General features: G+C 38.2%; 1 protein-coding gene across 4 annotated transcripts in view; it reads right to left on the bottom strand.

The window, feature by feature from the left end:
- Positions 1-13969, bottom strand: part of UBE3D (ubiquitin protein ligase E3D) — a 140554-nt gene that overhangs the window by 57784 nt on the left and 68801 nt on the right. For 3 of the 4 annotated variants that reach the window (XM_036024403.1, XM_036024405.1, XM_036024404.1), the window contains one exon: positions 1220-4476. In XM_036024403.1, coding sequence (XP_035880296.1) covers positions 4308-4476 — 169 coding nt within the window. In that variant the 3' untranslated portion in view covers positions 1220-4307. Of the gene's footprint in view, positions 1-1219; positions 4477-13969 lie in introns of those variants that run through there. The other variant, XM_028509491.2, reaches the window with a different exon arrangement.

Genomic DNA, 13969 nt, shown 5'->3' on the forward strand with positions numbered 1-13969 from the left:
AATAAGAGCAAATCATTGACAACAGTGCTTGGGTAACAGAAAGCACTGAATAAATATTAGTCTTTATAATTTGCATTATTAATAAATAATGATTAAATACTACTTGTTTTCTATAACACCTATTTATAACCTAAGGAACTTGTGTCCCATGGAATACAGAAGTGCTAGTATAGAAAAAATTTTCCTTTATACGGAACAGAAGTCAGCATCCTGTGTAGCACAAAAAGCGTAGCATAGGAATCAAAGTTACAGTCTCCAATATCAGCTTACCCTTCCAAGGGTCCCTTCCTTACCTAGAACACTGAGGTCATTAGACTAACTGGTCTTTCCAGCTACAGTGTCTAGAATTCTAAGGAAAAGGAACAGCAATTAAAACCAGCAGCCCTGCCCAGTCCTGGTTCTAACCAAGTTGCTCTTAAGGCTCTACATTCTAGACACCGTCCGCATTTAAAGTTGCTATTGCCAGCTTTCAGTTAAGAAGCTGGTTGTCACCCAGCAAGATGAATATAGAAATGGCCTTCTGCCACCTCACTCCAGGGTTCTGAAGCACTCAGAGTGGAATCAGACCGGCAGCAGTCAGGACAGCAGCAGGCTGCATGCACCGTCATTCCAGAGGACCTCCATTTCCCCCCCTTGGTTTCTGGCACCAAAGCTTGGACATCATTCCTGTTTCCCCTTCTATGGTCTCCAGCGCCCAGAGGGAGCCCAGTCCTGTGTACTAGTCACCCTGATTATCTTGACTCTTGCCAGCTCTTTATAAAGTCTGAACCCTTCTTCCAGTCTTTCTCATTTGTACAAGGCCCCAGGCTCTAATTACAATGCAAATACCCATCTGTGCTCAAATCCTATCCACATCTCTCAAATCTGAACCTTACTTGTTGAGTTCACCCTCTCTCAGCAGAGAAAAGCTCTGCTTCTGCCCTCGAGTATTCATGCCTCTGTTTCTCCGTAGCTCAGTTTTTGGAATAATTCCCATTCTCTAGAATGTCAAATGGCCATGTCAATTTGCATTCTATTTCTGCATCCATCCACCCACCCATCTATAGCCAGTCATCTCATATTTATGAAGTGCTTCCTACTTCCAGGTTCTGTTGATACAATATTGAACAAAAGTGTACATTCTTCCTCTTTTCATTTAACACACATTGCAGTAGAGGAAAAAAGACAAATAAGTGAACAAGGTGGTTTGAAACAGTGAAAAGTGCTATGAAGAAAAGTGACATTATAGAATATGCTGGTGGGGAGTGGGGAATTTGATGAGGAGTGTCAGGGTAGGCCTCTTAGGGGTGGGGACTCCTGACTGACACCTGAAAGAAAAGATGAGCCCAGGCATGCAAAGATCTGGTCCAGGATATTTCTTGGTAGCAAAGAAAACAGCCAGTGCACAGCCTCTGTGGCCAGAACCAGCTTGTTGTGACAGGCAGCAGGAAACAAGACCAGTGTGGCTGGAACAGAGTGTGAGGGAGAGAGCAGGAGAGCAGGCCAAATGGTGAGGCAGGGCCAGATGTTGCCAACCTTGGCTGGCCAGGTTAAGATGCTTGGATTTTATTCTCACTGCAATAAAAAGTCACAGAAGAAGTTTAAGCAGAGAGTGGCATGGTAAGTCCATCCTTCTTCTTGGGGCTACGGCAACAATGGCAGTAGGTGTCTAGCAATTACATCAGTGATTCTCAAGCAAATCCTATATTCTGCTTGCTCACAGTCACACCAGGGATGTTAAGGTACTGTAACAGAGTACAAGTTAAAATTGTAACAAATCCACCCAAAGATGTCCCTATTGGCCTGAGGGAAATGTTATACTGTAATTTAAGAAGTTAGAATTTCATACATGTTCATAGCTCCAATTAATGAGATAAACCTCTCCTTTTGGGATTGGGCAGTGATAACAGCTCAAGGAGGGGTGCAGTTTGAATCCTCAGAAACTGAAAATCACATTTTTACAAAAAAAAAAGATTGCTCACAGTAACTTACTTGGCCTGGATTACAACAGAACTAGAAATGTAAGGGTGGTTCACTGACAAATGTCATTCCATTATTTTACAGCTCTTGCCAATGCAGCACTTGAAAAAACTGCATTCAAGTGAGTCCCCAATTGAAAAAGTAAATCCCAAGTACAAGCAGATGAGCAGTCCCATTCCGTGCTATTGTAATAAATGATTAAGGAGGAGTTAAAAGAATCAGAGCATGAGCAGATGAAGAATCAGAGCATCTCTTTCTAACCTGACAGACATCCTCCCCTTTTCACTGATCCTTTATTTCAGAGTGAAGGCCTGCATTGGGAAGTCAATTCCTGGTATATTCATAATAAGAATGCATCTTTCCAGGGCCAGCAACAGAGAAAAATCTCTTAGGCAGACATTGTTCATGAAATTGTGACAAGTCTCTGTACCTTTGAAGCTGGAAAAGTGTATATGCTTCTGATGATAACATTCAGCAAATGGACTGGGACCAGAGGAAGCACAATCACTAACAGAGAAGGGCATTCAGTAATTAACATCCTGGCAGCTCTCAAAGCTCCTGTAAGTAAAGGTGTTAGAAGAGAACACCAGTGCCACCAAGCACAGGCCAGGCCTTCACACCCATGTTTACAGAGCCCGAGCAGAGACCCTTGAAGAGTACAGGACCATCTGCCGGTCTCATGGAGAAGAAACGAAGATTCAGCCTCCTCTCAAATCCCCCACACCTGGTTCAGATTTCTCTTTACCTTCAATTGCTTTAAGACTGGCATTGAGGCTACTTTGTAATATAATTATTCTCAATTTATATTACACATGGATAATTGTCCCATCTTCCCCAATATGTTGTATAAAATCCTTGAAGTCAGATTCATCTCTCTTGCTCCCCACTCACTCACTGCGTGAAAATTTCACACAGGACATGAGGGAGGGAAATAAAAAATAATTGTCTACCAGCCTCACTCCCCAAAGGTAACCACTGTTAAGTTTCTTATCTCCCTCCATAAAAGTTTGTGGACATATACAAACTTATATGTTATCCAATGTTCAATCCAAAGAGCAAAACTTAAAAGAAATAAGGATTGATAGAATTTTACATCATTTCTGGTTCAGGGCAATATACAAATAAACAAAGTAATTATAAATCATACAGAATAAGGGGTACCACTGACAGTGCCCTGCCACACCCCCCCTTCAGTGAGTCCTGCATTTAGGTGGCAGACACAGTTGCCCAGGCATAAGCCTGGTGAGTCCAGCTCTGTCTCTAACACACTGGGTGATGCCTGGCCAGCCCACTCCATTTCTCTGGGTCTCAGTTTCTTCTTCTACAAAATGATAAGGTATTCTCTAAGGTCCCTTGAGTTCAGGATTAAAGTTGATAATTGAGTGATGAATCATAAATACAAACAGGTACTGTATACCATGACCAATGAAGTCTGGATTTTTATCAGGAGGAAAATCACAGAGATAATCAATGTAACAAATTACCATGAGAATATGGATACAAATTACATTGGAGCAGTTTTTTTTAATCAATTTACTGAGCTATAATACATAAGAAAATCCACCCTTGTTTTAACACAGAGGTTCACCAAGCAATGGTATGCTGATCCCGAAGTTACCTTAGGATACATCAGCAACCCTTCAGAAGCAGAGCTAACCCACAATGGCTTCTCAAGAAGGCACGTGGCCTTCTCACCAGCCTCAGAAGGCTTGTGAATATTACTCTGTTGTAAAGAGTCACAGATGTATTCAATCACAGTCAGTAGCTACTGGGTCACAACTTAGGTGATTAATTAACATTTTGTAATTCCCATTTGCCTCCTTAGTGACAATCAGCTGCCTGCCAGGAAGTGAGTAGTCTTGCTGGTCAGCCCCTATTTGCTGTTCTGTTTGTCCTGCTCTGTTCTGACCTTGTCATTTACCAGGAGCACCGATAAATATTCAGGACAATGGGAAAGTGACGAGGGAGGGGCCAGGGAGAGAGGGAACAGGTGCTGAGAGTGGGTAGGACACTATCGCCACCAGCTGAAAATCCTTGTTCTAGGGCAAATCTGGGGAAAAGGAAGTGGCATTCACAGTGTCTCTGCCAAATGTTCCTGCCTTTTCTCTCAGAGGCAGAAAAGATGAAGATTAAGAGAACAAACCCTGGAGTTAGGTATGGATTCTGTCACTACTAGACAATTATCTAGTTGATTTTGAGCCTCTATTTGTTCCTTTATTCAAAAAGAGACAAGATAGTACATGCATTATGCTTATTATTATTTTATGTGAAAATGTGGGTTTCCATGGACTACTACCTCCTGTGAAAGCCAGGCTCCTTAGAAAACAATCACAAGTAAAACTGAGATATCACACTCTGCTAAAGGAGCAATTCCTTACCTGAAAGGAATTCATGGAGCGGAGGGAGGGAGGCAGCATGGCGGTATTCCTTGATAATATCAACAGCAGCTCCAAGCAGGTTGCAGAGGGCAGGGTTAAAGAGTGGACGCTGATGTCACTTTCCCAGGAGCTGGTAAGCCTGAAACACACAGATATGTGCAATGTCATCATTGCATCTGGTCATCATTATTTCAAAGGTCTGATGTAGAAGAAAACTTCCATTCGTGAGAGGAAAAAGCAATGAACAAAAAAAGGAGAAATAAAATGGTTATGCTATAAGTTCACAGAGTAAATGTCCAAGACATTTTATAGTGTTTTTGGCATAAAACAGATGAATTAGGCATTTTTTTTTCAGGTCAACATTTTTACTCAAAGTTTGAATCATGACACACAGTCTTACTTGTGAGGGGGCAATGTGGAGTTGGGGAGAATAACAGCTGACACAGCGATTCTTCCTGTGTTCTGTGCTCTGTTCTGCATGTGTATCTTGATCAACCTCATATGTGTAAAATGGATCTATAATGTTATCCCCACTCCACACATGTGGAGCTTGTTTCTGAGCCGGAGATGCCCTTTGGAACATCCAGTTCAGTGATTTTCAGACTTTTAAAAAGTGATCAAATCCTTTAACCAAAAATCTTGTAAAAGCTTGTGTTATTAGTAACACAAATAAAAGCAAAGCTGCTGTTAGAAGGGGAAGGGCTGGCAGGAGGCTCCCTTCATCTTTCAGAGTTGGTGATGAAGCAGCTGTACTAGAAAATCCTTTCATCTGAGGGACAAGGAAACTGCGGGCTACGAGAGGAAAGGGACCTGTCAGACATGAGGCAGATGTTTAGAAAAGGATACGACTGGGTCTGATCCTGATTTCTTGACTCCCCCGCTAGTGCTTAAAGAAAAGGGAAAAATGAGGAAATCATTATGAGAAAACATAATAATAGCATGAATTTTATGCTATCAACTCTTCTATTTACGGTACTTGAGTATTTCCTGCCTGTGTGCTCACCAAAGTGTCTCTTACCACTGTCCTGAATTTTAAAGAGAAGTGCATGTGTGTATTTGCCTTTCTATAAACTTCTCTCTTAAAAGTGACTTTTACTGAAGTCAGTGGTGAATTCTGAAAGTTTAGGGAGTGTCAGTGGTCAAGAGCATAATGGATTTTAACCCTTTATATGGCATGTCACAGCATATGATTTAGCTGTGTTCATCAGGTTACTTACTAAGCTGATACATTTCTGACGTGGGGTTCAGAGTTAATTCTTCTAAGCATTTGCCTTCTGTTGGACTGGAATAGGACACTGTCCACCTTCCAAAAAAATGGTCTGTTTTAGGGAGCATACTTGTTGTGTCTTTTCAGTGTTTTACAAATTATTTTAAATTGATTAGCTGTTACTTTCTGCTTTTACTAATTATATCAATATAACATTCTTGATGTTTCTCTGGAATGGAAATAAAAATCTTGTCACCTCTGGTAAAAGTCAAACGTAGTACCAGTGCAGGGGCTCCAGGCTCATCCGCCAGCACCTTCCTACGCCCCCCGCAAACCACAGCTACTTTCCGTTCCCTGACCTGCACTGCACACCACGCGCCCTGTGATTTGTCACATTGTTTTCCGCACCTGGAAGGCTGTTGGCCTTCCCAGTTAACTTCTGTTCATCCTACAAGACCCACTTACTTATCATTTCCTTGGAGACATCTTCCTGTTTCCCTCATAAGAATTAACCACTTGCTAAATACCATACTTGGGTCCCTTACAACACTTACCACCACCCTGCTTGTGTTCCTATTTGAGCTGTGTCTACATCTCTAACTCATCCGAGATCAGACATGAGCAACCATAACCTATGGATTCCTCTAATTTGGCAGTCTAATGTGGAAATAAAAATTAGATTAGTGTTGTTCTTCCTCAAATACACCCAGGATTTAACTTGTTACTGGCAAAAATAAATACCAATTTCTCACTTATACTTGTTATGTTCAACAAGCAATTTAAGTTTTCAGAATTTATATCCTCTACCCTGCCACCCACAACAAGGATCATTAAAGCTGTTTTCATTCAGATGTTTTCTTTTGTAAGTGCACTGAAAAGGTTTTTGCTTTCTCTGAACTGGATCACTTGCAGCAAAGGTCACGTGACACTGCCCTGGATTGTGAACTCATCTGTGAATCCTCAACATCCCTTCAGTAAGCATGTCCCAAGAATGAGGTGATCACAGTAACCTGGACAGGGGTTTACTACAGCTTATAATTAAGGATTCTGCCAGCACAGAGATCACCTTCAAGGCAGCACCACTTTTTCATCATTTTCTACTCCTCTTATGGCAGTCATATATTTATAAGTGAAAAGGGAAACAGTGAATTATACAAACAAATATTTTTAGAACAGAGGTATTTTTCTCTGGCTGGTGTGACTCAGTGGATTGAGTACCAGCCTGCAAACTGAAGAGTTGCCGGTTCGATTTGCATCAGGGCACATACCTGGATTGTGGGCCAATTCCCCAGTAGGGGGCACTTGAGAGGCAACCACACATTGATGTTTCTCTCCCTTTCTTTCTCCCTTCCCTTCTCTAAAAAAAATAAATAAAATCTTAAAAAAAGAGAGGTATTTTAATTTATTAAGGCTGTAACATGCTCTTCATAATGTATGTTTAAATTTTATAAGTCTTAGGTTTCTTCTATTGTTTACCCTCTGCCTAACATGTTCAGGCCATGGACCAGGTACTTGATTTATAACCACTGTCTCTAAAAAGATAGTAGCCCGAAATGGCAGGTATTATTCATCACACTTTAAAGATGAGGAAACCAAAGTTCAGAGGGCTGAAGTGATTGTCCAACATCACACAATTAAAAGGTGATGGAACCAGGATTCACTCAACTCAGCATCAGTGCAAAGCCTGTGCTCCTCTGCCCACTTACCATGCTGATCGCTGAGGACCACATGTCATCCTCCTCTCCAAGCAAACTGCAAGTAACTGAATCCACTAACGCTTGTTTCTTCTGTATGTTAGCTCTTTAGTTTGAAATGTATTTTAATACTTAAGAGTATTTACATTTCTCTGCAAGAGGTAGTTTTATTCTTAGGCAGCTACTTTATTATATATATTCTAAAACTTGAGCAAGAAAAGTAGTAAAGATAAACATGGGAAAATACCCATATGTTAAGCTAAACAAAAGTTATATAATGAGAAAAAAATGTTAGAAGGCAATACAATAACTATAAATGGTTATATCTATTAGAGGAAATAATAACCTGTTTTATATATTTTCTTTTATATGCTTTCTTATTTTCCAAGTATAATTTTTATAATCAGAAATAAATTAATGTCATGATGTAGATGCAACTCCTAGCATAGACAAAGAAATGTTTAAGTGTTAATTAAAGGTGTCCATAGGCTGCTAACTGGCTATGATATGATCTATCAAAAAGGACACCCAGAGCTATCATTTAGAGTGGAAGGGCAGATTCCCAGATAAGGTCAAGTTAAAGGAATTTATCAGCACCAAGCCCTTATTATATGAAATGTTAAAAGGACTTAGATCTAAGAGATTGAAGAAGATCAAAAACTATGAACAGTAAAATGACAACAAGCTCTAACTATCAACAACTGAACATAAAAAACAAAAACAAAAACAAAAACTAAGTAATCAACTAGAACAGGAACAGAATCACAGAAATGGAGATCACATGGAAGGTTGTTGTGGGGAGGGAAAGGGGAGAAGGCAGCAGGGGGGTGGGGCAGGTACAGGGAATAAGAAGCATAATTGGTAGGCATAGTATAGACAGGGGGAGGTTAAGAATAGTATAGGAAACAGAGAAGCAGAAGAGCTTATATGTACAAACCCATGGACATGAAGTAAAGCGGTGGGGACAGGGTGCTGGAGGGTGGGGGGTGGTGCAGGACAGAGGGAGGATAAAGGGGAGAAAAAAATTGTAACAACTGTGCTAGCATAATCAATAAAATATACTTTAAAAAAGGGCACAAAAATAGAAATTAAACTACATTAGCACTGTCTCATCACTCACCATCAAGTGCTCTCTAACAAGCATTCTTGGACAGGCCTAGTTTCCTCATAAGATCCTGAAGCTCACACATAACATATCCAATGTATCAAACCACTCAAACTTACACAAAGGACATTCATCGCACTAATAATAACCACAGTCACAAAAAAAGACAAAATACTTAAACATGTTAGTTATTCATGTCTTTATGTAATTACAAACATTAGTATGGTATGTAAATCTGACACTGGCATTTTAAATCTACTCCTTAAGTTAACAACTTTCATCGCTATTGAAGCTCAGAAAAGTGAAGAATGTCCTGACTACACAGTTAGTAAGGGATGGAAAAGCAACTCAAGCATGACCCCCTTCTAAATCTCATGCTCTTTTACTACACCATAAACAAGGCAAAAGTATACTACATGTTTTTGAACCAATTCTACCCAATAAAATTGAAAAGTATAAAGGCAAATAATGAGGTAAATTTTAGATATTTTAGAACATCTCATTTTTTAATATTTTTAACAAGCTTATTTTTGAAATTAGACAATCCAGCTGGACCTGATATGGCTCAAGTTCCCAATATGCATGTTGGACTTTTCCCACAGGATATTTTTCATTAGCCCCCAGGACTCATTTTTAATGTTAAAATTTATAAATTTTTCTCTATAATTTTAATCAAATAAAATATTATTCTAATCACATGAAACATCCATGTATGTGGACCAAGACAGAAAGTTATGGTAACTTGTCCCGAACATTTCAGCTAATGTTTTCCTATTTTAAAAAATTCAGTTACTAAGAAATAAAGAACAGAGAGCAGGAAGGAAAGAGGGAGAAATAATCTATCATACTAAAAATTCAGTTTATCTTAAAACAATCACCAAACTCATTATGTGGAACTTAGGACATGTGCTGATTAAACCAGAGGTGATATTTGAGACTATACACCTGTGTCTCAAATCAGTACAAACTTCTGTTAATGATAAAATCATGTTAAAAACAGGGTTATAATAACCCAGAATTTGGATTTTTCTGGTATGTCCTGCAAAGACATCGCAGATTATCAGTAATCTGCCACTATGAAATCAACATGAGAGGCACTTAAAAAAGGAACAATGAATTAAACATCAATTGAAACCTATTTCTGTGACTTTTAAAGTACTGGGAGGGTGAAAGCTCTCCTAGGAGACCAGGGCTGTCAGCCAGGTGACCTTAGTCTAAGAGACCAAAATGCAAGCAGAGGACACACCATCCTTACTTCTAAACTTTTGCCTTAACACAAAATACCCCTGAGAAGCAACTATGGCTTATCTATTTTTAAAGAGGCAAAGAGTATGGGGAAAAAGTCACTTTCATCATTTCTAACAAAAATGGTGAAACTGAGAATGAATCAACCACCAATCAATAGCAAGAAAGAACTTGAGAAAATACAAAAGCAATATAGTCTTCTAGGAAACACAGACATTGTTTAATGTAGTAAGTGAAAACAACTAGTAGAGATGACATAACAACTCTACCAAAAGTTAAAATATTTCAAATGAGTTCAACATAATTGTATAGAGAAGGAAAAAATAATATGGTATAGGAGATCTGAGGATAAAAATATTTAAATTTCATGTTTCTCATAGTTTAGTAGTGGATTTGGACTCTTCAATCCTAGAAAGTCCTAAGAAAGCAAAGAACCTATTAATGATATTAAAATACAACAGTGTTTATACCTGTGGATTTTTTAAATTCAATTTCAAAGCTATCACAACAGACCCATCAATTTATGCTCTTCTCTTCTTACAAAATCATGCAAATCAAGAGGTTCGAATCTCTGTGTTCACTTTAACAACACTCGTTGAATTGCCCAGGCCATCAAGGGTATGCATATCCGAAAATCCGCCAAGTATCTGAAGGATGTCACTTCAAAGAAGCAATGTGTGCCATTCTGTCCTTGCAATGGTGAAGTTGGTAGACATGCCCAAGCCAAACAATAGGGTTGGACACAGGGTCAGTAGTCCAAAGAGAATACTGAGTTTTTGCTGCATGTGCTTAAACATGCAGAGAGTAATGTTGAACTTAAGGGTTTAGATGCAGGTTCTCTGGTCATTGAGTACATCCAGGTGAACAAAACTTCCAAGATGTGGTGTTAGAACTTATGGAGTTCATGGGCAGGTTACCCCATATATGAGCTCTCCCTGACGCAATGGGATGAGCCTTACTGAGAAAGAGCAGACTATTTCTAAACCAGAAGAGGATGTTGCACAGAAGAAAAAGATATCCCAAAAGAAACTGAAGACCTAAAAACTTGTGGCCCAGGAGTAAATACAGCATAAAATGGGTATTAATAAAAGTTAATAAAATATATAAGCTCTCAAAATATCAAAGCAAGCAAATGACCACAACTTAGTGCTACAATCATTAAAAAATACAACCATTTAAAACATTATTTGGATGAGAATTTAACATTTTAAAAATTCTTATGAAATTTCAACACAAAATTCTGAAACAACTAAATGTACTACTATATTATGATAAACCATATTAATTCCATATATTAAAATATTTTTAAAGTACTAATTCATGAAAATAGAACCTGAAAAACATAAATACCAATTAATACTTATAAATTTCAAGATAAGTTTCATTAAATAATGAACAGCATTTCTTTGAAATTACAGTATATCCTTTGAAAATTATAGAAAACATTTGAGATTTTTAATCACAATGTCAAAATTGTCTTTCAATTTGCTGAATTAATGGGCTCTTGAGAGGAGAAATTTAGGTACACAATTCCTGAAAGCTGGCTTTCAAACTTTGCCCATAGATCTGTAAACTTGTAAAGACAAGATATCTCTCTCCCAGAGGTAATGGGGAAAGTGAGTCTCCTTTAAGTACAGTATCTACGAGGCAATCTCAAAATTAAATGTATTAACTCATGCTAAAAAGCAATAAAAGATCTTGTTTTTTTATAAATGACTTTATTATAGCAAGGTAGCAGTTGTTGAGAACAAAGGCATTACCGTAAACTGACCACACTTTCATTAAAGGAAAGAACTGAGCCTGTGAACACACCTGCTGGAAACTTCACAGTAAGAAGTGGCGTCATGAGAAATGTCATGGTTAGAAGTCCATCTGAAGAAGCCAGCTATACCTTCAGATTTTTTAACTTTTTGTTATAGAAAATTTCAAATATGTGTAAGTATATTTGGAAGAAAATAAATTTTAATACTTATACCATATTCAAAATTAGATCTAAGATGTATAAAGGCATAAACATAAAAATAAATCAATAAAAAAAACTTTCCAGAAAATTTAAGAAACTGCAACAATCTCATAAGCCCATAAGGGTTTTTATGGTTTTTAAAACTATACTATTAAAAAACAAACAAACAAAAATCTTTAAAAATCACAGGCCAAAGGCAGAAACCTCTGTGATAAAACACCTTGATATTTATAAAAGGAGGACAAAGAACAAAAAGTTTTTTTAAAGAAGGTTTCCAAATAGTGCTTTTTAAACCATTTTAAGGTCATAGGTCAATGACAAGGTGATTAAAACCATGCACTCTCTCTCTACTGAAGCATTCATTTACACAGAGAAAGTTCTGTACATAATTGGAGTGTTCCTTAGACCGCTCGTGGCCGAGAGCACTCATGCCCTCACTCCTGCCTGGCTTCTTTCACTTAGGACATTTTCTAGATTCATGGACTCCGAGTCAGAACCATTGCTTTTGGTTAAAATCTGACCTTCAACTTATTATTTTTGATAAAATAATAAAAACAGTTCTATTTTATACTAATTACATATCACAGTATTTATGTTAGCATATTAGTAAATGTAACATAACTATTTAGGAAACATTTTCAAAGTGTTTTTAAAGAGAAAGCCTCCAGGCTTCCATTTTTTACCACATTCCATTACCATAGGAGATTAGTTGAAAAGGAGGCTGAGAAATGTAATTCCAATCTTTTAGCCATTTTCCTAACTGGATATCAGCATAAGAACGTTCAGACGTAATAAATTAGGCCCACTGTAATAACTTCTTAACAGTAAGCCTTACTACACTAGGCATCACTGGATCCCCTGCTCCATGAGAGGGGCCAACTCAGCTGGCACGTTCATTAACCAACACTACCCACTCTGCCCCAGAGTTTAAGTCCTTTGCCAATGTGGATGTAAACATGTTTCTGGTGAATTAAGGACAAAGCAAAGGTTTGAGACTTTTTCTTCTTTTATTATTTCCTAGGCCTGGTATAACAAATAGGTTTTCTTCATTTTCCAGTTCAAACTGATTGTCAGTGACTGTGGTGAGATGTACAGAGAAACCAGGCTTGGTCTCAGCAGAAGATATATCACCTGCTGGAGCACTACCAGTCCGTGGCTTCAGAAGGGGATGTATCCTGGTGGTCTGCACCATATCCAACCCTCCCCTCCCTTGCGTCTGTAAAATACTATCATCTCCAGTATCGCTGGCTTTTATTACACCTTTGGATGGCTTTCTCTTAGAAATCCATACACCCTTTCTTCACAAGATGGCAGCTGGCAATGGCATAACTCAGTTCAGATGAGTTTGGCTTGACCCATCTTGGTGTCTGAGATACTAGTAACTGAACTGCATAACCCTAAGTCACAAATGGCTCTCTCTGATCCATTAGAAGACAAATCCCAATCACTAAAAATTCTGTCCCTCCATGAGGAGAGATAAGAACCCAAATACCAAGATCACTAACCTACTCATGTTCTTTGTGCAAGAGTCCTTGATTTTAATTTTTTAATTTAGAGACAAAGAAGGGAGAAAGGAAGAAATCAATTTGTTGTATCGGCTATTTATGGATTCACTTGTTGATTCTTATACGTGTCCTGACTGGGGATCAAACCCACAACCTTGGCCTATCAGGACGATGATTTAACCAACAAGCTACCTGGCCAGAGCAAGAGTTCTGGATTTAGAAAATGTCCTCATGAAGAATAGTATAGGAAATGGAGAAGCCAAAGAACTTATATGTATGACCCATGGACATGAACTAAGTGGGGGATGCTGGAGGGAATGGGGGTACTGGGTGAAGGGGGAGAGAGGGAAGAAAAAAGAATGAGACAATAACATAATAAAATATACTTTTAAAAAAACACTTCAGGCCTTTTGAGAAATCACATGTCAATGTAGCTGGTAGTGTGAAAGCCCAGCTAGCCACACCTATTTCAGGTAAGGTAAGAGAATCCTTTTAAAATTACCTTATATATAGAAAATTCATTTGTATTAACCTAAATTCAATTCCCCCGTAATAATTTGATTTACATGTACCTTAATAAAATAAATGTGAACAATAAGATCCACCGGGTCAGACCTGACAGTCTCCTAAATTTTATATACATCATTTACCCATGAGCTGACCCTAAAAAGATTTGAGTACAGACACTGGAAGATATGTTCTAAAGTTTTATTCAAAGATTTTATGGATTAAGAAGCATCCCCTAAAAAAGCATCTTGAGTCAAAGAGAGAATTATTTGGCTCAATTTTTCCAAGGCAAAATATTATTAAATGAAAGCTTTTGGAAACTAAGAGAAATTACACTAAAACCTCCAACGGCCACAATTTTTACAAAGACTGTTTAATATGTGGCTTCTCTTTCTTCACAACCACA

Source organism: Phyllostomus discolor, chromosome 4 (genome assembly GCF_004126475.2).
Source record: "Phyllostomus discolor isolate MPI-MPIP mPhyDis1 chromosome 4, mPhyDis1.pri.v3, whole genome shotgun sequence".
NCBI classification, from domain to species: Eukaryota; Metazoa; Chordata; class Mammalia; order Chiroptera; family Phyllostomidae; genus Phyllostomus; species Phyllostomus discolor.